Source organism: Petromyzon marinus, unplaced genomic scaffold (genome assembly GCF_048934315.1).
Source record: "Petromyzon marinus isolate PM22_M1 ecotype Great Lakes invasive population unplaced genomic scaffold, UKy_Petmar_22M1.pri1.0 PM_G_Scaffold_47, whole genome shotgun sequence".
NCBI classification, from domain to species: Eukaryota; Metazoa; Chordata; class Hyperoartia; order Petromyzontiformes; family Petromyzontidae; genus Petromyzon; species Petromyzon marinus.
Genome location: NW_027422999.1, coordinates 368,434 through 394,591, shown reverse-complemented (window position 1 = coordinate 394,591; position 26,158 = coordinate 368,434). Strand labels below are relative to the sequence as shown.

General features: G+C 47.4%; 1 protein-coding gene across 1 annotated transcript; it reads left to right on the top strand.

Annotated features, from left to right (window-relative positions):
- Window positions 1-173: 173 nt before the first annotated feature.
- On the top strand, window positions 174-25,759 carry LOC142917348 (R-spondin-3-like). Its single transcript, XM_076061983.1, has 5 exons — window positions 174-203; window positions 1,476-1,671; window positions 23,852-24,109; window positions 24,512-24,661; window positions 25,749-25,759. The coding sequence occupies exons 1-5, from the start codon at window positions 174-176 to the stop codon at window positions 25,757-25,759; spliced, it is 645 nt and encodes a 214-aa protein (XP_075918098.1).
- The last annotated feature ends 399 nt before the right edge of the window (window positions 25,760-26,158 follow it).

The following is a 26,158-nucleotide window of genomic DNA, read 5'->3' as shown; positions in this document are numbered from 1 at the left end:
AATAAAATAATGAAATAAAAGAATAATAATGCAATTCTCACGACGTTTCGGCGACAACACAAGTGGGCCTTCTTCAGGTGAAGAAACAGGGCTATCAAGAAGACGGAACTTGAATGAACGCTGTCAGGCAAGGACCGCGTCTTTTGAAGCTGTGTGGGCGGAGTTGAATTAGCATGTTACCAGCCTCACATCCGGAGAGGGAGGTGGGATGGTAACATGCTAATTCAACTCTGCCCACACATATTCTTAGCTCTTTCGATAAAGTCACGTTGAAGGGCAACAATAAAATAATAAAATATATTAAAATAATCAAATATATAACAAGAATTTTTTTTGTTTTATATATATTTCATTATTTTATTGTTTCCCTTCAACGTGACTTTACCGAAAGAGCTAACAATATGAATCACTGCAGTCACGAAAGCTTTAAATCAAAATTCCGCCCACACAGCTTCAAAAGACGCGGTCCTTGCTTAACAGCATTCATTCAAGCTCCGTCTTCTTGATAGCCCTGTTTCTTCACCTGAAGAAGGTCACTTGTGTTGTGGCCGAAACGTCGTGAGAATTGCATTATTACTTGACTTCATTATTTTATTTCCAGTCTACGTGGCGGTGACTTTACCGAAAGAACCAAGAATGTGAATCCCTGCAGTCACGAAAGCTTTAAATCGAAACAGAATCGGAATATGTATCTACACTGCAGGAGGAATCCAATGAGCTGTAAAGCTCTTTGTTCACAGATGGGGTGGGTCAGAACGTTCCAACAACAAACGGCTACAAGAACACGTGACAGGAGTGCAACGTATAGGAAAACAAATCAATTGAACAGTATAAAAATAAATATAAATTTAAACCTGGTAAAGCCCACTGAACTATTAGGGTCTTATTCTTGGTTCTTTCGGTAAAGTCACCGCCACGTAGAAGGTAAACAATAAAATAATAAAAATATAAAACAATAAAATTCTCACGACGTTTCGACTGCAACACAAGAAGCAATCATCATCGTCAGGTGTGAAAACCACAGCAAGAACAATTTGAATAAAAGTGGCGGGTTTTTTTTAACGTCAGCACCACGGAGAGCGATTTGTAAGTTTGTTCAGATGGACGAGTCCATCTATGTTCGGAAAAGGAATCTCTCTTGGTAACCGTAAGCGTGAACAATCAATTAAGACCCCAAATGGATTATCAAATCCTTCCAACGATTGCTAAGCCCAGAATCCATCTCCTCGGTTGAAATTGTCTCCGTGTTTGTACATGCGGATAGCCTCATGAACGAATCTCTCTTGGTAACCGTAAGCGTGAACAATCAATCAAGACCCCAAATGGTTTATCAAATCCTTCCAACGATTGCTAAGCCCAGAATCCTTCTCCTCAGTTGAAATTGTCTTCGTGTTTGTACGTGCGGATAGCCTCACGGCGGCGGCGGTGGCGATGGCGGAGCCCTTTTTGTCCGTCCCCCACCCCCCTGCCCTCAGGTGGCCACGTTCGCCGGGGGCGAGGGGCACATCTACCCGGACTTCGCTTCCCGCGTGCGCTTCGCCCGCAACGTGACGCGGAGGGACGCGTCGCTGCAGATCGCCGGGCTGCGGGCGAGCGACGCCGGCGTCTACACGTGCAAGGTGAAGTTCGGCACTTTCATCAAGCAGGAGACCATCAGGCTCACCGTGCTGGGTAACGAACGCACGCACGCGCACACGCACGTACGCACGTACACACACACGTACACGCACGCACACGCACACACACGCACGTACATGCACGCACGAACACACACGCACGTACATGCACGCACGCACACGCACACGCACGTACAACAACAACAACCGCCATTTGCCACTAAGTGGCGGTGACGTCACCACGACGCTTGTGCCAGGCTATGTGCACCCTGAGGCCACGTGAAGTGTCGAACGCCCGCTGGCAGGAGGTCACGGGGCAGACCCAGGTGCCACGGGTCGACTGACTGCGGCAACCTGCTGTGCTTTAGCCACCCGGCGCTCCGCTCGTTGTTCTGAGCGTCGCTCCTCCGCCCTCCGTTGTTGTTGGAGGGCGACTGCCTCCAACTGCCCAGTAGCGTCCTTCACGAGCCTCCTCCACAGAGGCCGATCTTGACACTGCTGGTACCAGTCATCGGCAAGTCCACTCAGCTCCACGTCCTCCTGTACCACATCACTCCATCTCTTCTCTAGCCCGTGCCGCGCCCGCTTAGCCCCCTCAATCCGGCCGAACAAAAGCTGTTTCGGCATGCGGTGGCTGGGCATGCGGGCTACATGACCCAGCCATCGCAGCCTTCCCCGCCGGAGGAGCTCACCGATGGGACCTTGCCCAGATCTTTCAAGGATTTTTGAGCTCCTCACACAATCCAGTCTGGTTAAACCCAGGATGGATCGTAGGCAGGCCAGCCTAAATGTTCCTAACCGGCGAAGATGTTTCATTAGGGGGGTCCACGTTTCGCAAGCGTAGAGAAGGGAGGGAATGACCGTGGCCGAGAAGACCTAAAGCTTAGTGTGGAGCGACAGACCAAGTAGCTTCCACACAGCGTTACGCAACCGATGAAAGATATTGCCGCTCGACCGATTCGGAGTGAGACCTCTGCTGTTAAACTGGAGCCAGTCATAAGCACACTGCCCAGGTATGGGAAACTCTCCACTCTCTCCACAACGGCCCCATCACCGATTGGGAGTTGTGGGGGCAGAGTGTCCGATGGTACAAAATACCCAGGCAGGTGCTTAGTTTTGGTGGGGCTGATGGTAAGGCCCCACCTCTTAGTGGCACGCTCCAGTCTCAGCAACAGCGTCTCTAACTCCTCCTCTGAATGAGCAGCTATTACCAAATCATCAGCATACATAACGTGGTTGAGCAATAGGGAGCCATCCCTTGACCGCACCCGGGCGTCGATCAGCCTTCCATTATATCTGTACCATATGGAGATTCCCCAGGACCTTTCCCGCACACTGAGGAGTGAGATGCCCCTGTAGTTTTTAATGCCCTGCACGCTGAACGCCGCGCGCCCAAGTGCGTGTGAGTGTTTAGTTTTGTTTTAATTATTTTAATTATTAAAGTTCGCGAGTGTCAAGGTAAGCTACGTTGACTTTATTTTTTAAAGCATTTTCTCAAGAGAACCGTTGTTGCTGCTGCTGTTGTTGTGAAAGGCCCGGTACACCCTGAGGCCTTGCCTAGACTAGGACAGCCTTGATGTCACGTGGGTCCACACTCTTTGTGTCTTTCGGTAAAGTCACGGAGGTAGAAAATAAAAGTTATTTATTATTTAATTTAATTACATTTTTTTACCTACGTTAAATGTAATTTAAATTAAATTAATTAAAATGTATTTTATACCTACGTTAAATTTAATTTAAATGTGTAATAAATTAAATTTTATTTCATACGTTAAATTAATTGCATTTTTTTATAAATTACATTTATTTAAATTTATTTTATACCTACGTTTAATTTAAATTTTTAATAAATTACATTTATTTACATTTAATACCTACGTTAAATTAAATTTTTAATCAATTACATTTATTTACATTACATTTATTTTATACCTACGTTAAATTAAATTTTTTATAAATTACATTTATTTACATTTATTTTATACCTATGTTAAATTTTTTTTGGTAAATTTATTTAAATTACATTTATTTTATACCTACGTTAAATTAAATGCTTTAATAAATAAAATGTATTTAAATTAAATGTATCTTATTTCATACCTACACATGTACAGTCATTTAACTGCTCTGACTGCTTCAAGCTAAGTGCGGCCTGGAATCGTATTATTAAGTAATACATTTTACAATTACAATTCCTTATAGAGGAACCCCATACTAATGAACTGACTACGTATCTATATATTATTAAAAGACCGCACGCAGATATCACAAAAGCGGACCCCGTTGTCAACGATATTATTTGATGTACGTACACCAGTTGCTGTACGTACATCATTAAAATTACACCGATTGCAATACGTCACCAAAGACGACACAATTTTAATTTGACCCCCGGGTCTGATCGCGTTAACTATGCAGGTGGCGGGTCGAGAGGTTATTTGCACGTGTGTGCAGCTTATTGAATATTGACGTGCGATGACTTGTGGAGAGGAAGAATGATGATGATGATGATGGCGATGCAAGTGTTGAAGTCTGACGTTGTTCTCTGAGTCGTGTAGCCTACCTCGTGCGACTTTGGGGATTGCGTAATGTCATTTTAGTTTCCTCTGTGGAACTTTTTATTTTGTTGATTCTAACGATTGAACTAACGTAGGGCGGGCTTGGGAGCGGCGTTGACGATGTGTTTTGGCGTTGCACCAACCAGCACCTTTGCATTCAGAAGTTGGAGGTGCTTTGATTGTTACAGCGAGAGGTGGAATCATCACCGCCATCGTCATGGGTTTAAGTGGGCACGGAGCCCGTCAAGGGAATGGGTAGGTAGAGGAATGGGGTTGGAGAGTATACACAACTTGCATTTCTAGTCATTTCAACAATTTATGGGCATGCGCATCATTAACAGTATCCTGATTGATGAGCAAAACAAAATCGCACTTTAATCATCAATCTATTGTCATAAATGAGTCCGAAATATCAATCAATAGTCATGCTCAAAACCACATTCCTATTATAAAAATCATTGAACCGCCATTCATGATGACAATTCCAATGTGGTCATTATGATGCTCAGAATTACGCTTATATTCTCAGAATCTATTACAACAGCAGTGTGCTCAAAATGCAAATTTACCAATTTCAACATGTACACAATCAATTCCAAGATTCTTATCAAAGTAAGTCCTATGTATCGTGGTGTTTTCATGCTTATACATTATTACGCACCCCCCCCAAAAAATATATACAAAAGTGTATTTTTATAATGTTTGCATGGTGTACAGTCTGGAAATTACCCACATGGCAAATTTCAAGTTTGGTGCGTGTCAGGAAGTACGCTAAACATTTTGAACAGACACACAATCACAACTTTGCCTTTGATATATATGGAGATTAGTAATAAATTGTTAATTTAACTACTTTCAAGTTTACGGATTGGAAATAGGAATAGCACTGGCTCACCACGGGGCTTATCGCGTGGTATCTGGGCACTTTATTTGAATCGTAAACCCCACAGTTTGTGAGTACAATTCCTCGCAAGTTGCGTCCACAGATACAGAGACAGACAGACAAATAATAACGTTTATAGGTAAAACTAAGAAATGAATCTACATGTCGAGGAGAGAGGAGAGAGCCAAGAGGTCACCTCGGGAGACGGTGCGGCGCGTTAACCTTAGTCACGTGACTGAAGGAGTGTGGGCGTGTCGTGCGTGTGTGTATACTCTGCGTGTGTGTGTGTACCGTTTGTGTGTGTGTATACTGTGCGTGTGTGTGTACTGTGCGTGTGTGTGTGTATTGTGCGTGTGTGTACCGTGTGTGTGTACCGTGCGTGTGTACTGTGCGTGTGTGTGCACCGTGTGTGTGTACTGTGCGTGTGTACCGTGCGTGTGTGTGTGTACCGTGTGTGTGTGCACCGTGTGTGTGTGTACTGTGCGTGTGTGTGTAACGTGTGTGGCGGTAGTCTAGCGGTTAGTACGCTGCTCTACGAACATAACGACCCGAGTTTGATTCGCGCTCACAGCCAACACCCAGTGACGATTATTTGAACCGGTTCTGGGCCTCCCCTAGGTCGACTCAGCCTCAAATGAGTACCCGGTGTGGTGTGGAAACATCGCCACTTTGGGAGACAAAGGCGGTCGTGCACGGTGCTGGCCACCCATCCCCTCGTGTACCGTTCCGGCCTTCATAAGTGGTGCTGCTACTTGCTAACAGCACTTGCCCCAACAGTCTGTTAAGGCTACACGGGGGATCTTTGTCTTTGCATCACCACCCAGGAGTCACAGAGCTTTTGAGGCTCCGAGCCACGTGGGGATCCACAACAGCGTGAGGCGGTGCCACTCACAGGTGAGACTCGGGGATATGTGATTTCTAATCGATAGCCATCCGTCAGTTAACCCATCACAACTGCTGAGTCTGTCACGCGACTTCCTCCTTCCAGCGAGCCTTTGACACTTCACGTGGCCTCAAAGTGTACCTGGCCTGGATGCAGGCATGTCCGAGGATTCAGATGCCTTCTATGACCCCCTGTCACAGGTGTTAGCTAAAAGTGGCCCCTCGGGATAGAGTCATCATGTTGGGTGACTTCAATGCCCGAGTTGGTGATGATGCTGGCACCTGGTCTGGAGCGATTGGAAGGCATGGGCCAGATCAACTCAATAACAACGGTAGGAGGCTGTTAGACTTCTGTGCAGCCTGTGGGCTTGTCATTGCCAACACGCTGTTCTGGCATCTATGCATCCAGACAACATCATGGATTCACGCCGGGTCCAAGCAAGAACATCCGCTGGACTATATAGCCAGTGGACCAGCGAATGCAGGCCCATGTCCTTGACACCAGAACCTACAGTGCTGCTGACCTCACTGACCATTAGCTTTTCATATGTATGATCTGTGGGCTGGGTAAATCTGTGAGCAGGAGCAAGAGACAATTAAGCTGCCAAGCATTCACTACGTTATAAACAACATATTTGCACTCATAAGTCGCTTGCCTAATTGCCTCAGCAACTCGGTGTTTCGTATCGAATCTCATCTCAAACAATCGAAGGGCGCCCCCTAGTGGCAGCTGCCCCTGTTGGTTCCACATAGACTCTAGACGCACGTTGTTGTTGGTTCCACATAGACTCTAGAGTCTAGACGCACGTTGTTGTTGGTTCCACATAGACTCTAGACGCACGTTGTTGTTGGTTCCACATAGACTCTAGACGCACGTTGTTGTTGGTTCCACATAGACTCTAGACGCACGTTGTTGTTGGTTCCACATAGACTCTAGACCAGTGGTTCTTAACCTTGTTGGAGGTACCGAACCCCACCAGTTTCATATGCGCATTCACCGAACCCCTCTTTAGTGAAAAATAAAATGTGATTTTTTTCAAATTCAAGACATAGATATGTTTTTTTTACTGGTACACAAAATGAGCCGTGCATGAACATTACCTTGTTCAAAGAATAAAACCAACACAATGCATAAACTCACAACAAATTACATACCTGGAAATCAATGTGACTTCTGCTGTTGCCTTTGAGAGATCAGTTCAGATATGCGTGGCTTCACCTTGGCAAGTGCCACTCTCATGTCATTTTCACAGCAAAGTCTGTTCCTTTTCTTCGTTTTTATGTCCAGCATCCTCGAAAAGGATTGCTCACAAAGATATGTTGTAACAAATGGTATAAAAAAATCCAGGGCTTTCTTAGCAATAACTGGATACTTGTTCATTTGTCGACACCAAAACGTTGAGAGCGTTGTTGTTCTGAAGAGTTGCTGTTGAACCTGGCTCTGCTGAATTTCAATGATTTCGTCGAGGAATTCATCATTGACATCTGCTGTTTCAACAGCAAACGTGAACGGCTGTCTCACCCATGCTGGATATGACTCTCTTGTAGGGAAATATCCGTCGAGAGACTTTGCAAGCTCATCTAAGTGCGTGGCAATTGTTTTCTTCAGTTCCGTGGATACAGAAATATCTCCGATTCCAGACACATCTTCGATCTTACTTGCACAGTCGTCCAGAAGCGGGAAGTTTGCGAAGTTATTGTTCTCTGTTCGTCGTTTCCATAACGGTAGCTTTTTTTGAAAAGCCTTCAGGTGTTCTTCCGCTTCCATGATATTGACTCCACCACCCTGCATCTGCTGATTGAGATGATTGAGAGCTGCGAATATATCAGCCATGTACGCTAAAATGAGAATGAACTCAGGATTTTTGAAGCAATCTGCATGGCAGTGTTGGTGCTCTTGCAAAAACAGGGCTAATTCCACACGCATGGCAAAAACACGATTCAGCACCTGTCCCCGGGATAACCACCGAATATTAGAATGGAGCAGAAGTACCTCAAATTCAGAGCCCATTTCTTTACACAGCTCACTGAAGATGCGGTGCCTCAGAGCACTTTTTCGCACATAGTTCACACATTCCACCACAGTTTTTAATACTTCTGCCATTTTTGGAGGTAAGGTTTTTGTTGCCAACGCATGCCTGTGCAGAATACAATGCGTCACAATGATGTGTGGTGCATCGGCCTTTACTAGCGCACCAAAACCAGACTTTCTTCCCAGCATGACTGGAGCTCCGTCCGTACAAACTGCAGAAACCATATCCCATGAAAGATTGTTGTCTCTGAAGAAGTCATCCACAAGCTTCTTCACATCGGCTGCCTTCGTTGTTGTTGTAAGAGGCTTACAAAATAAAAACTTATTTTATCATGTCGTCTTTCACATAGCGTACAAAAACAGCAAGCTGGCTTAGATCAGAAACGTCTGTGGTTTCGTCGAGTTGAAGGCTGAATTTTGCCGGGCTTGAAATCAGATCCGCGACTACTTGAGCCAAGATGTCTTTACTCATGTCTTCTATTCTGTCACTGATGGTGTCATTTGAAAGGGGAATTTGGGATAATTTACCTTCGGCCGCTGTTCCGAGTATCATATTCACCATCTTTAATGCAGCTGGTTTCACAAGTGTTTCACCAATGGTGTGTGGCTTGCCCTGCTTTGCGATCAGGTAAGCAACTTCGTACGATGCTGTCAGGATCGGTTTGTTAACAGGTACAAATCCAAGAGCAGGCAGAGTGGCCCTTTCATCGAATCTGGCTCTCTTCACCCTGAATTCAGCAAGTGTTGTGTTCTTGTATTCCCCGTCTCCATGCAGCTTCAAGAAGTGTTCCTTTAGTTTTGCCGGTGCAAGGCTAGAGTTGCTCAACTTGGCGTTGCAAATCATGCAGATAGGACGCTCACTCCCATCACGTTCCGTGATACATGAGAATCCATGTTGTACATATTCGTCCGACCACTTTCTTCTTTTGCCCGACATAGTATGGATAAAATATTAAAGAAATCACACGATGTACGACAACAACAGTCACACGTTGACTACTGAGTACGCACTAAATTCCCCGCAGCGCTGATTGGCCAAGCAGTGTAGCATGATCATCTGCAGCCAGTGATGGCCAAGCGGGCCGTGTGTGTCATCACAAATTTACACAATAATTCAAGTGTGTCCGGACCTCCGTGGCGGGGGCTCTGCCGAACCCCTGAGATCGACTCACCGAACCCCTGGGGTTCGATCGAACCCAGGTTAAGAACCACTGCTCTAGACGCACGTTGTTGTTGGTTCCACATAGACTCTAGACGCACGTTGTTGTTGGTTCCACATAGACTCTAGACGCACGTTGTTGTTGGTTCCACATAGACTCTAGACGCACGTTGTTGTTGGTTCCACATAGACTCTAGACGCACGTTGTTGTTGGTTCCACATAGACTCTAGACGCACATTGTTGTTGGTTCCACATCGACTCTAGACGCACGTTGTTGTTGGTTCCAAATGTGGAGGGGAGAAACCGAAGGACCCAGAGACAAATCCAGACGACCACGGGGAGAGCATCCAGACTCCAAATACACAGCAAAGCAATTTGCTTATTGATCCCCCTCCCCCCATCACTTCCGACTCAAGAGCTCTCTCAGCATCTGGTTGTAATCGTGCTGCATGCCAAGCAGCTCTCCAAGAGAGACGAACAGCGCCTTCTTGACACCACCACCAGCGCCAGCGTCAGTGTCAGTGTGGGCTGATTGACGTCGTTTGGACGCTGGCCGAGGAGCTGCTGAAGCAGGAGCAGCAGCTGCAGCGGCTACTGCTGCTGCTGCTCCGCATGCTCCAGGGCATGCCCCAGTGGCTGCTGCAGTATCTCCTGCTGCAGCTGCATCAGGAGATACTGCAGCATGTTGTCCAATCAATGCCACACGTTGTCCAATCAATGCCACATGTTGTCCAATCAATGCCACATATTGTCCAATCAATGCCACGTGTTGTCCAATCAATGCCACGTGTTGTCCAATCAATGCCACGTGTTGTCCAATCAATGCCACATGTTGTCCAATCAATGCCACATGTTGTCCAATCAATGCCACGTGTTGTCCAATCAATGCCACGTGTTGTCCAATCAATGCCACATGTTGTCCAATCAATGCTACATATTGTCCAATCAATGCCACATGTCCAATCAATGCCACATTGTCCAATCAATGCCACACGTCCAATCAATGCCACATGTTGTCCAGTCAATGCCACATGTCCAATCAATGCCACATGTTGTCCAATCAATGCCACACGTCCAATCAATGCCACATGTTGTCCAATCAATGCCACATGTTGTCCAATCAATGCCACATGTTGTCCAATCAATGCCACATTGTCCAATCAATGCCACATTTTGTCCAATCAATGCCACATGTTGTCCAATCAATGCCACATGTTGTCCAATCAATGCCACGTGTTGTCCAATCAATGCCACATGTTGTCCAATCAATGCCACATTGTCCAATCAATGCCACACGTCCAATCAATGCCACATGTTGTCGAATCAATGCCACACGTCCAATCAATGCCACACATTGTCCAATCAATGCCACATATTGTCCAATCAATGCCACATTGTCCAATCAATGCCACACGTCCAATCAATGCCACATGTTGTCCAATCAATGCCACACGTCCAATCAATGCCACACATTGTCCAATCAATGCCACATGTTGTCCAATCAATGCTACATATTGTCCAATCAATGCCACATGTTGTCCAATCAATGCCACATTGTCCAATCAATGCCACACGTCCAATCAATGCCACATGTTGTCCAGTCAATGCCACATGTCCAATCAATGCCACATGTTGTCCAATCAATGCCACATATTGTCCAATCAATGCCACATGTTGTCCAATCAATGCCACATGTTGTCCAATCAATGCCACACGTCCAATCAATGCCACATGTTGTCCAATCAATGCCACATGTCCAATCAATGCCACATTGTCCAATCAATGCCACATGTTGTCCAATCAATGCCACGTCCAATCAATGCCACGTCCAATCAATGCCACATGTTGTCCAATCAATGCCACATGTTGTCCAATCAATGCCACATGTTGTCCAATCAATGCCACACGTTGTCCAATCAATGCCACGTGTTGTCCAATCAATGCCACATATTGTCCAATCAATGCCACATGTTGTCCAATCAATGCCACATGTCCAATCAATGCCACATGTTGTCCAATCAATGCCACATATTGACCAATCAATGCCACATGTCCAATCAATGCCACATGATGTCCAATCAATGCCACATGTCCAATCAATGCCACATATTGTCCAATCAATGCCACGTGTTGTCCAATCAATGCCACGTGTTGTCCAATCAATGCCACATGTTGTCCAATCATGCCACATGTCCAATTAATGCCATATGTTGTCCAATCAATGCCACGTGTTGTCCAATCAATGCCACGTGTTGTCCAATCAATGCCACATGTTGTCCAATCAATGCCACATGTTGTCCAATCAATGCTACATATTGTCCAATCAATGCCACATGTCAAATCAATGCCACATGTTGTCCAATCAATGCCACATATTGTCCAATCAATGCCACATGTCCAATCAATGCCACATGTCCAATCAATGCCACATGTCCAATCAATGCCACATGTCCAATCAATGCCACATGTTGTCCAATAAATGCCACATGTTGTCCAATCAATGCCACATGTTGTCCAATCAATGCCACGTGTTGTCCAATCAATGCCACATGTCCAATCAATGCCACATGTTGTCCAATCAATGCCATATGTTGTCCAATCAATGCCACATGTTGTCCAATCAATGCCACATGTTGTCCAATCAATGCCACATGTTGTCCAATCAATGCCACATGTTGTCCAATCAATGCCACATGATGTCCAATCAATGCCACATATTGTCCAATCAATGCCACATTGTCCAATCAATGCCACGTGTTGCCCAATCAATGCCACATATTGTCCAATCAATGCCACATGATGTCCAATCAATGCCACATGATGTCCAATCAATGCCACATATTGTCCAATCAATGCCACATTGTCCAATCAATGCCACACGTCCAATCAATGCCACATGTTGTCCAGTCAATGCCACATGTCCAATCAATGCCACATGTCCAATCAATGCCACACGTCCAATCAATGCCACATGTTGTCCAATCAATGCCACATGTTGTCCAATCAATGCCACATGTTGTCCAATCAATGCCACATTGTCCAATCAATGCCACATGTTGTCCAATCAATGCCACATGTTGTCCAATCAATGCCACGTGTTGTCCAATCAATGCCACGTGTTGTCCAATCAATGCCACGTGTTGTCCAATCAATGCCACATGTCCAATCAATGCCACGTGTTGTCCAATCAATGCCACACGTCCAATCAATGCCACACATTGTCCAATCAATGCCACATATTGTCCAATCAATGCCACATATTGTCCAATCAATGCCACATGTTGTCCAATCAATGCTACATATTGTCCAATCAATGCCACATGTTGTCCAATCAATGCCACACATTGTCCAATCAATGCCACATATTGTCCAATCAATGCCACATATTGTCCAATCAATGCCACATGTTGTCCAATCAATGCCACACATTGTCCAATCAATGCCACATGTCCAATCAATGCCACATGTCCAATCAATGCCACATGTCCAATCAATGCCACATGTCCAATCAATGCCACATGTTGTCCAATAAATGCCACATGTTGTCCAATCAATGCCACATGTTGTCCAATCAATGCCACGTGTTGTCCAATCAATGCCACATGTCCAATCAATGCCACATGTTGTCCAATCAATGCCATATGTTGTCCAATCAATGCCACATGTTGTCCAATCAATGCCACATGTTGTCCAATCAATGCCACATGTTGTCCAATCAATGCCACATGTTGTCCAATCAATGCCACATGATGTCCAATCAATGCCACATATTGTCCAATCAATGCCACATTGTCCAATCAATGCCACGTGTTGCCCAATCAATGCCACATATTGTCCAATCAATGCCACATGATGTCCAATCAATGCCACATGATGTCCAATCAATGCCACATATTGTCCAATCAATGCCACATTGTCCAATCAATGCCACACGTCCAATCAATGCCACATGTTGTCCAGTCAATGCCACATGTCCAATCAATGCCACATGTCCAATCAATGCCACACGTCCAATCAATGCCACATGTTGTCCAATCAATGCCACATGTTGTCCAATCAATGCCACATGTTGTCCAATCAATGCCACATTGTCCAATCAATGCCACATGTTGTCCAATCAATGCCACATGTTGTCCAATCAATGCCACGTGTTGTCCAATCAATGCCACGTGTTGTCCAATCAATGCCACGTGTTGTCCAATCAATGCCACATGTCCAATCAATGCCACGTGTTGTCCAATCAATGCCACACGTCCAATCAATGCCACACATTGTCCAATCAATGCCACATATTGTCCAATCAATGCCACATATTGTCCAATCAATGCCACATGTTGTCCAATCAATGCTACATATTGTCCAATCAATGCCACATGTTGTCCAATCAATGCCACACATTGTCCAATCAATGCCACATATTGTCCAATCAATGCCACATATTGTCCAATCAATGCCACATGTTGTCCAATCAATGCCACACATTGTCCAATCAATGCCACATATTGTCCAATCAATGCCACATTGTCCAATCAATGCCACACGTCCAATCAATGCCACATGTTGTCCAATCAATGCCACACGTCCAATCAATGCCACACATTGTCCAATCAATGCCACATGTTGTCCAATCAATGCTACATATTGTCCAATCAATGCCACATGTCCAATCAATGCCACATTGTCCAATCAATGCCACACGTCCAATCAATGCCACATGTTGTCCAGTCAATGCCACATGTCCAATCAATGCCACATGTTGTCCAATCAATGCCACATATTGTCCAATCAATGCCACATGTTGTCCAATCAATGCCACATGTTGTCCAATCAATGCCACACGTCCAATCAATGCCACATGTTGTCCAATCAATGCCACATGTCCAATCAATGCCACATTGTCCAATCAATGCCACATGTTGTCCAATCAATGCCACGTCCAATCAATGCCACATGTTGTCCAATCAATGCCACATGTTGTCCAATCAATGCCACATGTCCAATCAATGCCACATGTTGTCCAATCAATGCCACACGTTGTCCAATCAATGCCACGTGTTGTCCAATCAATGCCACATATTGTCCAATCAATGCCACATGTTGTCCAATCAATGCCACATGTCCAATCAATGCCACATGTTGTCCAATCAATGCCACATATTGACCAATCAATGCCACATGTCCAATCAATGCCACATGATGTCCAATCAATGCCACATGTCCAATCAATGCCACATATTGTCCAATCAATGCCACGTGTTGTCCAATCAATGCCACGTGTTGTCCAATCAATGCCACATGTTGTCCAATCATGCCACATGTCCAATTAATGCCATATGTTGTCCAATCAATGCCACGTGTTGTCCAATCAATGCCACGTGTTGTCCAATCAATGCCACATGTTGTCCAATCAATGCCACATGTTGTCCAATCAATGCTACATATTGTCCAATCAATGCCACATGTCAAATCAATGCCACATGTTGTCCAATCAATGCCACATGTCCAATCAATGCCACATGTTGTCCAATAAATGCCACATGTTGTCCAATCAATGCCACATGTTGTCCAATCAATGCTACATATTGTCCAATCAATGCCACATGTCAAATCAATGCCACATGTTGTCCAATCAATGCCACATGTCCAATCAATGCCACATGTTGTCCAATAAATGCCACATGTTGTCCAATCAATGCCACATGTTGTCCAATCAATGCCACGTGTTGTCCAATCAATGCCACATGTTGTCCAATCAATGCCACATGTTGTCCAATCAATGCCACATGTTGTCCAATCAATGCCACATGTTGTCCAATCAATGCCACATGATGTCCAATCAATGCCACATATTGTCCAATCAATGCCACATATTGTCCAATCAATGCCACGTGTTGCCCAATCAATGCCACATATTGTCCAATCAATGCCACATGATGTCCAATCAATGCCACATGATGTCCAATCAATGCCACATATTGTCCAATCAATGCCACATGTTGTCCAATCAATGCCACATGTTGTCCAATCAATGCCACATGTTGTTCAATCAATGCCACATGTCCAATCAATGCCACATGTTGTCCAATCAATGCCACATATTGACCAATCAATGCCACATGTCCAATCAATGCCACATGATGTCCAATCAATGCCACATGTCCAATCAATGCCACATATTGTCCAATCAATGCCACGTGTTGTCCAATCAATGCCACGTGTTGTCCAATCAATGCCACATGTTGTCCAATCATGCCACATGTCCAATTAATGCCATATGTTGTCCAATCAATGCCACGTGTTGTCCAATCAATGCCACGTGTTGTCCAATCAATGCCACATGTTGTCCAATCAATGCCACATGTTGTCCAATCAATGCTACATATTGTCCAATCAATGCCACATGTCAAATCAATGCCACATGTTGTCCAATCAATGCCACATATTGTCCAATCAATGCCACATGTCCAATCAATGCCACATGTCCAATCAATGCCACATGTCCAGTCAATGCCACATGTCCAATCAATGCCACATGTTGTCCAATAAATGCCACATGTTGTCCAATCAATGCCACATGTTGTCCAATCAATGCCACGTGTTGTCCAATCAATGCCACATGTCCAATCAATGCCACATGTTGTCCAATCAATGCCATATGTTGTCCAATCAATGCCACATGTTGTCCAATCAATGCCACATGTTGTCCAATCAATGCCACATGTTGTCCAATCAATGCCACATGTTGTCCAATCAATGCCACATGATGTCCAATCAATGCCACATATTGTCCAATCAATGCCACATATTGTCCAATCAATGCCACGTGTTGCCCAATCAATGCCACATATTGTCCAATCAATGCCACATGATGTCCAATCAATGCCACATGATGTCCAATCAATGCCACATATTGTCCAATCAATGCCACATTGTCCAATCAATGCCACACGTCCAATCAATGCCACATGTTGTCCAGTCAATGCCACATGTCCAATCAATGCCACATGTCCAATCAATGCCACACGTCCAATCAATGCCACATGTTGTCCAATCAATGCCACATGTTGTCCAATCAATGCCACATGTTGTCCAATCAATGCCACATTGTCCAATCAATGCCACATGTTGTCCAATCAATGCCACATGTTGTCCAATCAATGCCACGTGTTGTCCAATCAATGCCACGTGTTGTCCAATCAATGCCACGTGTTGTCCAATCAATGCCACATGTCCAATCAATGCCACGTGTTGTCCAATCAATGCCACACGTCCAATCAATGCCACACATTGTCCAATCAATGCCACATATTGTCCAATCAATGCCACATATTGTCCAATCAATGCCACATGTTGTCCAATCAATGCTACATATTGTCCAATCAATGCCACATGTTGTCCAATCAATGCCACACATTGTCCAATCAATGCCACATATTGTCCAATCAATGCCACATATTGTCCAATCAATGCCACATGTTGTCCAATCAATGCCACACATTGTCCAATCAATGCCACATTGTCCAATCAATGCCACATTGTCCAATCAATGCCACACGTCCAATCAATGCCACATGTTGTCCAATCAATGCCACACGTCCAATCAATGCCACACATTGTCCAATCAATGCCACATGTTGTCCAATCAATGCTACATATTGTCCAATCAATGCCACATGTCCAATCAATGCCACATTGTCCAATCAATGCCACACGTCCAATCAATGCCACATGTTGTCCAGTCAATGCCACATGTCCAATCAATGCCACATGTTGTCCAATCAATGCCACATATTGTCCAATCAATGCCACATGTTGTCCAATCAATGCCACATGTTGTCCAATCAATGCCACATGTTGTCCAATCAATGCCACATGTTGTCCAATCAATGCCACATGATGTCCAATCAATGCCACATATTGTCCAATCAATGCCACATATTGTCCAATCAATGCCACGTGTTGCCCAATCAATGCCACATATTGTCCAATCAATGCCACATGATGTCCAATCAATGCCACATGATGTCCAATCAATGCCACATATTGTCCAATCAATGCCACATTGTCCAATCAATGCCACACGTCCAATCAATGCCACATGTTGTCCAGTCAATGCCACATGTCCAATCAATGCCACATGTCCAATCAATGCCACACGTCCAATCAATGCCACATGTTGTCCAATCAATGCCACATGTTGTCCAATCAATGCCACATGTTGTCCAATCAATGCCACATTGTCCAATCAATGCCACATGTTGTCCAATCAATGCCACATGTTGTCCAATCAATGCCACGTGTTGTCCAATCAATGCCACGTGTTGTCCAATCAATGCCACGTGTTGTCCAATCAATGCCACATGTCCAATCAATGCCACGTGTTGTCCAATCAATGCCACACGTCCAATCAATGCCACACATTGTCCAATCAATGCCACATATTGTCCAATCAATGCCACATATTGTCCAATCAATGCCACATGTTGTCCAATCAATGCTACATATTGTCCAATCAATGCCACATGTTGTCCAATCAATGCCACACATTGTCCAATCAATGCCACATATTGTCCAATCAATGCCACATATTGTCCAATCAATGCCACATGTTGTCCAATCAATGCCACACATTGTCCAATCAATGCCACATATTGTCCAATCAATGCCACATTGTCCAATCAATGCCACACGTCCAATCAATGCCACATGTTGTCCAATCAATGCCACACGTCCAATCAATGCCACACATTGTCCAATCAATGCCACATGTTGTCCAATCAATGCTACATATTGTCCAATCAATGCCACATGTCCAATCAATGCCACATTGTCCAATCAATGCCACACGTCCAATCAATGCCACATGTTGTCCAGTCAATGCCACATGTCCAATCAATGCCACATGTTGTCCAATCAATGCCACATATTGTCCAATCAATGCCACATGTTGTCCAATCAATGCCACATGTTGTCCAATCAATGCCACACGTCCAATCAATGCCACATGTTGTCCAATCAATGCCACATGTCCAATCAATGCCACATTGTCCAATCAATGCCACATGTTGTCCAATCAATGCCACGTCCAATCAATGCCACATGTTGTCCAATCAATGCCACATGTTGTCCAATCAATGCCACATGTCCAATCAATGCCACATGTTGTCCAATCAATGCCACACGTTGTCCAATCAATGCCACGTGTTGTCCAATCAATGCCACATATTGTCCAATCAATGCCACATGTTGTCCAATCAATGCCACATGTCCAATCAATGCCACATGTTGTCCAATCAATGCCACATATTGACCAATCAATGCCACATGTCCAATCAATGCCACATGATGTCCAATCAATGCCACATGTCCAATCAATGCCACATATTGTCCAATCAATGCCACGTGTTGTCCAATCAATGCCACGTGTTGTCCAATCAATGCCACATGTTGTCCAATCATGCCACATGTCCAATTAATGCCATATGTTGTCCAATCAATGCCACGTGTTGTCCAATCAATGCCACGTGTTGTCCAATCAATGCCACATGTTGTCCAATCAATGCCACATGTTGTCCAATCAATGCTACATATTGTCCAATCAATGCCACATGTCAAATCAATGCCACATGTTGTCCAATCAATGCCACATGTCCAATCAATGCCACATGTTGTCCAATAAATGCCACATGTTGTCCAATCAATGCCACATCTTGTCCAATCAATGCTACATATTGTCCAATCAATGCCACATGTCAAATCAATGCCACATGTTGTCCAATCAATGCCACATGTCCAATCAATGCCACATGTTGTCCAATAAATGCCACATGTTGTCCAATCAATGCCACATGTTGTCCAATCAATGCCACGTGTTGTCCAATCAATGCCACATGTTGTCCAATCAATGCCACATGTTGTCCAATCAATGCCACATGTTGTCCAATCAATGCCACATGTTGTCCAATCAATGCCACATGTTGTCCAATCAATGCCACATGATGTCCAATCAATGCCACATATTGTCCAATCAATGCCACATATTGTCCAATCAATGCCACGTGTTGCCCAATCAATGCCACATATTGTCCAATCAATGCCACATGATGTCCAATCAATGCCACATGATGTCCAATCAATGCCACATATTGTCCAATCAATGCCACATGTTGTCCAATCAATGCCACATGTTGTCCAATCAATGCCACATGTTGTTCAATCAATGCCACATGTCCAATCAATGCCACATGTTGTCCAATCAATGCCACATATTGACCAATCAATGCCACATGTCCAATCAATGCCACATGATGTCCAATCAATGCCACATGATGTTCAATCAATGCCACATATTGTCCAATCAACGCCACATATTGTCCAATCAATGCCACGTGTTGTCCAATCAATGCCACATGTTGTCCAATCAATGCCACATATTGTCCAATCATTGCCACATGTCCAATCAATGCCACATGTCCAATCAATGCCACATGTTGTCCAATCAATGCCACATGTCCAATCAATGCAACATGTTGTCCAATAAATGCCACATGTTGTCCAATCAATGCCACATGTTGTCCAATCAATGCCACGTGTTGTCCAATCAATGCCACATGTTGTCCAATCAATGCCACATGTTGTCCAATCAATGCCACATGTTGTCCAATCAATGCCACATGTTGTCCAATCAATGCCACATGTTGTCCAATCAATGCCACATGTTGTCCAATCAATGCCACATGTTGTACAATCAATGCCACATATTGACCAATCAATGCCACATGTCCAATCAATGCCACATGATGTCCAATCAATGCCACATGATGTCCAATCAATGGCACATATTGTCCAATCAATGCCACATATTGTCCAATCAATGCCACATATTGTCCAATCAATGCCACATGTTGTCCAATCAATGCCACATTGTCAAATCAATGCCACACGTCCAATCAATGCCACATGTCCAATCAATGCCACATGTCCAATCAATGCCACATGTTGTCCAATCAATGCTACATATTGTCCAATCAATGCCACAAGTCCAATCAATGCCACATGTCCAATCACTGCCATATGTCCAATCAATGCCACATATTGTCCAATCAATGCCACGTCCAATCAATGCCACACGTCCAATCAATGCCACACGTCCAATCAATGCCACATGTTGTCCAATCAATGCCACATGTCCAATCAATGCCACACGTTGCACACGAACTCAGATCCCGTGACGAGAGCCACTCGGCACCGAAAAGAGGAGAAGCCCTGGAGGAGACCTCCCGTCATCGTCAAAACTCCCTCCTCCTCGTCGTCGTCGTCGCCAGCTCTGTCCTCTTCGCGATGAGGTTGCTGCTGCTGCTGGTGTTGGCCGTCGCCCTGTTGCTCCGCGGCTCTGTGGGGTCGCGCGAGGCCACGGCGCCGCGCCTCTCCTACAGGAGCCGGAGAGGTGCGGAGTGTGCGCGTGTGTGTATGTATGTGTGGTGTGTGTATGTAGTGTGTGTGTGTATGTGTGGTGTGTGTATGTAGTGTATGTGTAGTGTGTGTATGTAGTGTGTGGTGTGTATGTGTGTGTATGTATGTGTGGTGTGTGTATGTAGTGTGTGTGTGGTGTGTATGTGTGTGTATGTAGTGTGTGTAATGTGTATGTGTGTTCGTGTGTATGTGTGTGTGTATGTGTGTTCGTGTGCGTGTGTAGTGTGTGTGTATGTGTGTGTATGCATGTGTGTATGTGTGGTGTGTAGTGTATGTGTGTGTGTATGTAATAGCTGCTCAGTCAGAGGAGGAGTTGGAGACGCTGCTGCTGAGACTGGAGCGTGCCACTAAGAGGTGGGGCCTTACCATCAGCCCCACCAAAACTAAGCACCTGCCTGGGTATTTTGTACCATCGGACACTCCACCCCCACAACTCCCAATCGGTGATGGGGCGGTTGTGGAGAGAGTGGAGAGTTTCCCATACCTGGGCAGTGTGCTTATGACTGGCTCCAGTTTAACAGCAGAGGTCTCACTCCGAATCAGTCGAGCGGCAATATCTTTTCATCGGTTGCGTAACGCTGTGTGGAAGCTACCTGGTCTGTCGCTCCGCACTAAGCTTCAGGTCTTCTCGGCCACGGTCATTCCCTCCCTTCTCTACGCTTGCGAAACGTGAACCCCCCTAATGGAACATCTTCGCCGGTTAGAAACATTTAGGCTGGCCTGCCTACGATCCATCCTGGGTTTAACCAGACTGGATTGTGTGAGGAGCTCACAAATCCTTGAAAGATCTGGGCAGGGTCCCATCGGTGAGCTCCTCCGGCAGGCAAGGCTGTGATGGCTGGGTCATGTAGCCCGCATGCCCAGCCACCGCATGCCGAAACAGCTTTTGTTTGGCCGGATCGAGGGGGCTAAGCGGGCGCGGCACGGGCTAGAGAAGAGATGGAGTGATGTGGTACAGGAGGACGTGGAGCTGAGTGGACTTGCCGATGACTGGTACCAGCGGTGTCAAGATCGGCCTCTGTGGAGGAGGCTCGTGAAGGATGCTACTGGGCAGTTGGAGACAGTCGCCCTCCAACAACAACGGAGGGCGGAGGAGCGACGCTCAGAACAACGAGCGGAACGCCGGGTGGCTAAAGCACAGCAGGTTGGCACAGTAGGGGGCACAGGTGGTGCATCAGCCAGTCATCTCAGTCAGTCGACCCGTGGCACCTGGGTCTGCCCCGTGACCTCCTGCCAGCGGGCGTTCGACACTTCACGTGGCCTCAGGGTGCACATAGCCTGGCACAAGCGTCGTGGTGACGTCACCGCCACTTAGTGGCGAATGGCGGTTGTTGTTGTATGTATGTATGCCTGGTTATTTTGTACCATCGGACACTACACCCCCACAACTCCCAAACGGTGATGGGGCAGTTGTGGAGAGAGTGGAGAGTTTCCCATACCTGGGCAGTGTGCTTATGACTGGCTCCGGTTTAACAGCAGAGGTTTCACTCCGAATCAGTCGAGCGGCAATATATTTTCATCGGTTGCGTAACGCTGTGTGGAAGCTACCTGGTTTGTCGCTCCGCACTAAGCTTCAGGTCTTCTTGGCCACGGTCATTCCCTCCCTTCTCTACGCTTGCGAAACGTGGACCCCCCTAATGGAACATCTTCGCCGGTTAGAAACATTTAGGCTGGCCTGCCTACGATCCATCCTGGGTTTAACCAGACTGGATTGTGTGAGGAGCTCACAAATCCTTGAAAGATCTGGGCAGGGTCCCATCGGTGAGCTCCTCCGGCAGGCAAGGCTGCGATGGCTGGGTCATGTAGCCCGCATGCCCAGCCACCGCATGCCGAAACAGCTTTTGTTTGGCCGGATCGAGGGGGCTAAGCGGGCGCGGCACGGGCTAGAGAAGAGATGGAGTGATGTGGTACAGGAGGACGTGGAGCTGAGTGGACTTGCCGATGACTGGTACCAGCGGTGTCCAGATCGGCCTCTGTGGAGGAGGCTCGTGAAGGATGCTACTGGGCAGTTGGAGACAGTCGCCCTCCAACAACAACGGAGGGCGGAGGAGCGACGCTCAGATCAACGAGCGGAGCGCCGGGTGGCTAAAGCACAGCAGGTTGGCACAGTAGGGGGCACAGGTGGTGCATCAGCCAGTCATCTCAGTCAGTCGACCCGTGGCACCTGGGTCTGCCCCGTGACCTCCTGCCAGCGGGCGTTCAACACTTCACGTGGCCTCAGGGTGCACATAGCCTGGCACAAGCGTCGTGGTGACGTCACCGTCACTTAGTGGTGAATGGCGGTTGTTGTTGTTGTTGTCCCCTCTCATGCCTCTTCATCTTGCACCGCGACAAGCCACGTGGGTCTGTCTCCCAGCCCCCCCACCAGGTTCCGAGAGCTGCTGATGCCTGAGGCTTTTTTGGGCATACTGAAGAAGCTTCGGTGTTGATATACGAGGCCTGGAGCCAAATCAAGAAAGTTGTTTTTAATTCTTAATGTTCAACGTTAATGCCTGGTGACTGGAATCACCGTAAACAAATAATTTATTTAGTTTATTTAGTTCACTGTTCATGTATGAAGCTCGTACACCCAAAGGGCAGTGACTTTGATATTTATAATTAGGTTTTAATATTTTGGGGCTATTGTAGAGTGAGACTTTAGGAATCGCAGGTCAGTGTAGATGCGGCGATATGCCGGGAAGGGGATCTTTAATCCATCGGTGACCATGTGGGACTATAACCTACTGGTTGCATCACTTGCGGGTGACCAATCGCCCCAACCGTGTGACCCAACGCCATACGGCGGGTGACCTACGGCTGCCCCACATGTTGCCCATCGCCCCCCTCAACATTCCCATGGTCGTGTGGGTGACCCATCGCCCCCCCCCCCCCCCACCGTGTGATCGCGTGTGCCCTGGCGCGGTGGTGTAGTAGTCAGCGCTACGCTGCGCTACGAACCTGGCGACCCAGGGTTCGATTCCCACTCACTGCCAACGCCCAGTGACGATTATCTGAACCGGTCCTCCCCGAGGTCGACTCGGCCTGACATGAGCACCTGGTGTAGCGCTGTGTAGTCAACATCGCCACCGGGGAGACAAAGGTGGTCGGGCGTGGTTGCTGGCCCACCCACCCCTTCGCGTACCATTACCGGCCTTCACAGGTGCTGCTCGCGACCAGCACTTGCCCCCCCTCCTCCCGCAGTCTGTCATGGCTACACGGTGGGGGGAGGGGGGTCTTTGTCTTTGCCCTGCCCCGGCTGCCGTGACCAGATCTGTCGGCGGGGAAGGCGCCGCTCTCGTGCCCGCCGGGCTGCTCCGTCTGCTCGGCCGCCAATGGTTGCCTGCAGTGCGCCCCGCGCCTCTTCCTGCACCTGCAGCGCCTGGGCATGCGGCAGCTGGGCCGGTGCCTCCTCGCCTGCCCCGCCGGCCACTACGGCAAGGGCGGCGGCGTCATCGGACCCCGCTGCTTGCGTGAGCTGCGCCCCCTCCTCAACGCCCTCCTCGAGATGCGCGTCCCCATTGCATGCAGTGTGCCACAATTGACCTGGGATTTCACTGAACTCGCACGTCCCTCGCTGCACCGCCAATGTCCGGCACCGATCTCCACGAGCTTCGTGTATGCGGCAGCCCTGCCGACGCTAACCCAACCACTCGTCTCTGGTGGCCCGTGCTGACCCAAAGCCCCTCGCCAGACTGTGAGCTCCTGACCTTCAGCCGACACGACCTTGCGGTCCCCCGCTTGCACTCGCTTGAACTGAACTTCACCCACTAGCTCCTCGGTGCCCGCCGGCTGTTGTTCGCCGACTTAGACGAGCGCCCCGTACTCGTCGGGCTGCCGTGCAGACCTTGATGGGCGCTCGCCGACACACCCGCTCGCCGTGCCGACCTTTACCGGGCGCTCGCTAGCACTCGGCCCGCTGTCCCCCGCAGGCTGCCAGGTCCCGCACTGCGACAGCTGCTACGGACAATCGTCGTGCGAGCGCTGCTCGCGGGGGCACTTCCAGCACCGTGGCCGCTGCGTGACCAGCTGTCCCAGCGGATACGAGGGGAACAGCCTCACGCAGGGCTGTCTCCCCGCAGGTACGCTGGGCGGGTGGGGGGGAGGTGGGGACTATGGACATCGCGGGGTCATTGTGACCAGAGGGACGCGCAACCGCCGCTGATCGTCATGGCTGGCTAAGTATCTAACCCAAACACACCTTTATTGTGAATGATATTCGTCGCGAAAGCCGAAGTGTTTAAACAAAAAAAAAGTTCAACTTGCGTACATGTAACCGTACGGAATGACGAGAGAGGGAGAGAGAGGACATGGGGGACGCAATGGATGTGGACCCGCCTGCCGACTTGTACGGATCACGACACGGGGACCCAACCACTGCAGTTACAAACCAAGCCATTGGGATATGGTTAGTCAGGGTGGTGGTGGGGGGGAGGTTTGAACACACAGCCACAGCCAGGTCTGCCCACCGCTATACGGGAGACACGCCGGGGGGTGAAGGGAGTTGGGGACAACCGCAAATGTCCGAGTTCATCCTTCGCGGAATATCGTGGATAATAAAACAAAGACTCCTGTCTGTTTGACCACGTTAACAACAGCATAAACATCGCCACCACCAGGGCAATGGTTCACCACGTAGCCACATTATAGGCCGTTGGGTACAAGTGCGGTTCAGCCAAGATCTATGAATGCCGGTGAGGCGTTATGGTCGGTGCAATGCCCGGCCAGCGACCTTTGGCTCGCCAGCGCCGATGTCCGCATCCCGTGCCAGGTTGTAATTTTAAGGCCGAGTTGACCCAAGGGAGGCGCGGAACTGTGAGATATCACTACCCAGAGAAGTTGGCCGTGACCTAGGGGTCAAAGTTGGTAGGGCATTGAGGTGGGGGACCAATACAGCACCCCTCCCTATTGCTACTACCAAAGATAAAGACAAAGATCCCCCGTGTAGCCTTAGCAGACTTGGGGCAAGTGCTGTTAGCGAGCACCTTTTTGAAGGCCAGAACGCGGTGGGTGGTCAGCGCCCCATCCCAGGGGGCAATGTTCCACACTGCACCAGGTACTCATTTGAGGCCGAGTCGACCTAGGAGAGGCCCTGGACGGGTTCAGATAATCGTCAGTGGTTTTGGCCGTGAACGGGCATCGTAATCTGGCCGCTGGTTCCTGGCGCAGCGTCGTGCTAACCGCTCCACCACTGCCACCGGTGGTGGCGTCGTCAACTGCAACAAACGCCTCGAGTCTTCACGGCTACAGCTGCTTCGTGGAGTTTGCTCTTGTTGCCTGCGTTGCCGTCATCCTTGCCGTGTCCCCACACGTGGGCCGGCAGCGTCCGTAAATAAAATCGTCAAGGGGCAAGGGTCGGTTTCCGCCGTGTGGAAAAAAAAGGTTGACGTTCGGCTCAAAGCATTAAGATTCTCTTGGAACAAAGTTTTTTCCATAAGCAATCCCTGGGCTGGTTTCTAACTTGACCAGAGTCTCATGCAGCAGTGTGTGGCCTGTCTTTAAAAACAAAATTTACACTGGTCCAAAGTTTGTCGCCTAAATTGCAAACTCTGCTGGAAAATGTTGGTCCAGAATGCACA